The sequence below is a fragment of the Phaethon lepturus genome, unplaced genomic scaffold (genome assembly GCF_000687285.1).
Source record: "Phaethon lepturus isolate BGI_N335 unplaced genomic scaffold, ASM68728v1 scaffold27928, whole genome shotgun sequence".
Taxonomy (NCBI): Eukaryota; Metazoa; Chordata; class Aves; order Phaethontiformes; family Phaethontidae; genus Phaethon; species Phaethon lepturus.
The window spans coordinates 968-3,361 of NW_010557283.1; the positions used below are offsets into that span (position 1 = coordinate 968).

The 2,394-nt window shown below is 53.4% G+C and overlaps 1 protein-coding gene across 1 annotated transcript in view; it reads right to left on the reverse strand.

The window, feature by feature from the left end:
- Window positions 1–1,997, reverse strand: part of PUS3 (pseudouridylate synthase 3) — a gene marked incomplete at its 3' end in the record, with an annotated part of 2,957 nt that extends 960 nt beyond the window's left edge. Inside the window, exons 1-2 of the mRNA XM_010292734.1 lie at window positions 1,611–1,997; window positions 5–444 (exon numbers count right to left, since the gene is read on the reverse strand). Of these exons, the coding sequence (XP_010291036.1) occupies window positions 5–444; window positions 1,611–1,997 (827 nt within the window). The remainder of the gene's footprint in view (window positions 1–4; window positions 445–1,610) is intronic.
- Between the last annotated feature and the right edge of the window lie 397 nt (window positions 1,998–2,394).

A 2,394-nucleotide genomic window follows, 5' to 3' on the forward strand; every position in this document is an offset into this window, starting at 1 on the left:
GAATGCCTGTCCCGTCACTTCAAACTGGCACAGACGGAAAGGATCCTGCAGCCCTGTTTCTCCTCCTCTCTCCACCCACGTCACTCCAGCGCTGAGGATCGTTCTCTGGAAGTTGACCACCCCGTTGGCGACGTCCATTTTACACAGGTTACGGAAATCATGGGTCCCCACGTACCTCTGGGCTGCGGCATGCATGAGGGCCACGTCCAGGTCAGCACAGGGAAAGAAGTATCGGTACGTCCTCTTCAGGCAGCTGAACCTGGCGCTGAAATTGGGCTCCACAGGGGCCCAGGCCAGCACCCGGATGTCAGGCGGGAGGACCCTGTTCAGAATATGGGTGTAGCGGAGCTCCTCCTCCCCCATGCTTTTGCCTTCTGAGTCACCCTTGTGGCCATTTAGCTTCTTCCCCTCCAACAGGTTTGAGCGGAGATCTAGGGAAATCACCTGCAAAAAGAGGAAAGCCAGGATTAGATCGCAGATGGGCGTACTCAGCGCGTCAAGCCAAGTCTTCCTACACTGCTGTGAAATAAATTCAGGATCTCCTACAGATGAAAGTGTCTTAAATCAGGCAATCTTACCCCTCTTTCCTGTGGGTAAAGCTGCAAGTGCCTCTGCTAAGGTTCCTAGCAGATGCTACGGATCCCTTTAATAAAAGTTGCAGACTGCCTACATAGCAATGATCTTGAAACAGCTTCAACTTTAGTCACTGTTTTTAGGCTATAATGTGCTTTTTTTTTTTTCCCTGGAGGTGATGACTTGAGTCCAGTAACAGCCCGGCTGTCTGGGAAACCTGGTGTGGGAACAAGTTAACACCACAGGTGCCAGCATGCTTTAAACGGCGCAAGAAAAGGCAGCCCGTGCCCTTATTTCATGTGGCTCATCTCTTGAAGGACAGCAGACCACCCGCCTGAGCGAAAACCACCCCGGCAAGGCAAAAGCTAAGCCAGTTCCACTTCCCGAGCCAGGAGGGAAGATGACTGGCCGACAGCGAAGCCATCGCAGCGCAGGAATGGCTGCGCTTTCCCCAATGGCTCAGCCAGCCTGCTGGCACTGTGCCCACCGAGCGGGCTGGCTGCTCCCCTCCCTCCAGCTCCCACTCCCACGCTCCCTTCCGCTAGCTGCAAGCTCCCCTCAGACCCTTCTGCGCAGGAATTCAGCTGCCTGACTCTGCAGGAAGCTATCCAATTCTTGGATTTTTTGGGAGGGGGGGTGTTAGTGAGTTAAATCAGCTGAGAGCTCTCTGCCAAGCACTGCAGTCAGCACAGGAAGAGCAACAAGTGCGTCTAGAGGAAGGGGCATCTCCCCTTTTTTGGCAGTGCTATTGGGGAAGCTGCAGCCTAAAACGCATTTCATCCTCTCAAAACAGGCCCCTGCGGGGGTGGGGGGGGGGAAACCCTATCGCTGATAAACACTTTGAGGGTCTAAAATTGTTATTCTGTGTGCAGGAAGCCATCACCAGGCTCATTTTCAGATTTAAATGCTGACGGCTTTTAAAAAAACAAATCGAATCTGTGCTGTCTTGGCTCATCACCGTGGGACAGTAATCCCATTGGATCTCCATCCCACACAGGAGCCCAAAAATCCGGGAAAGCCTGGAGGGGGATCCTGACCTGTCCAAAGGCACTGACTCCTTTGTCCGTCCGCCCACAGCGGTGGTAGTTGGAGGTCTGTCTGTTGTCTACCAGCCGTGTCTTCTTCAAGGCTTCAAACAGTTTCTCTTCAATGGTGTTGCTGGTGTTCTCCTGGCTGGCAAAACCCTGGTAGCCCCAGCCCAGGTAGGCAATCTTCAGCGCCACGTGTCTGCGGCCATAGGCACCAAAATCGAACGGCCGTTGCTGGCGTTTCTTGGCTTTCCCAGGGGCTGAAGGAGCCTCTCTTCTCCCAGCACCTTCCTTGTCCTCTTGGAGTTTCTCCTGCAGCTGCTTCACCTCCTCTTCCAGCTCCTGCACCCTTTTCAGGAGTTGCTCTTGATCAGTAGCCGCGCTCTCCTCGGCCATAGCCGCTGTCTGGAGCCTTAGTTAGTTGCTGATAGCTCCTTGGGGTCTGCAGAGAAAGAAGAAAATCAGGGGAATTGCATTTTTATTCAGCTTTTATTACACCTAGAGGCTTGCTCTGTAAAATAATTGTTACCTGTGGATTAGTTATTCTTTAGCCCCTCTGTTTCTAGCAGAGCATGGGAAGCACCAAGGGGGTTTAGCTTGGACAGCTTCATCTTACTTGAGTCTCTTTTTGCGCTTTTTAATCGCTCATCTTCCCCCAGCTGCCACTGCATGATCAGATCTGCTCCGTCAGCCCAGGCACGGCGGCAGCACGTTCCCGGCTAGCCTTTGCTATCGGTGCGGAGCCGTCACGGAGCCCTTTCCATTTTCGCACCGTGCTCAGCCAGCATCAACA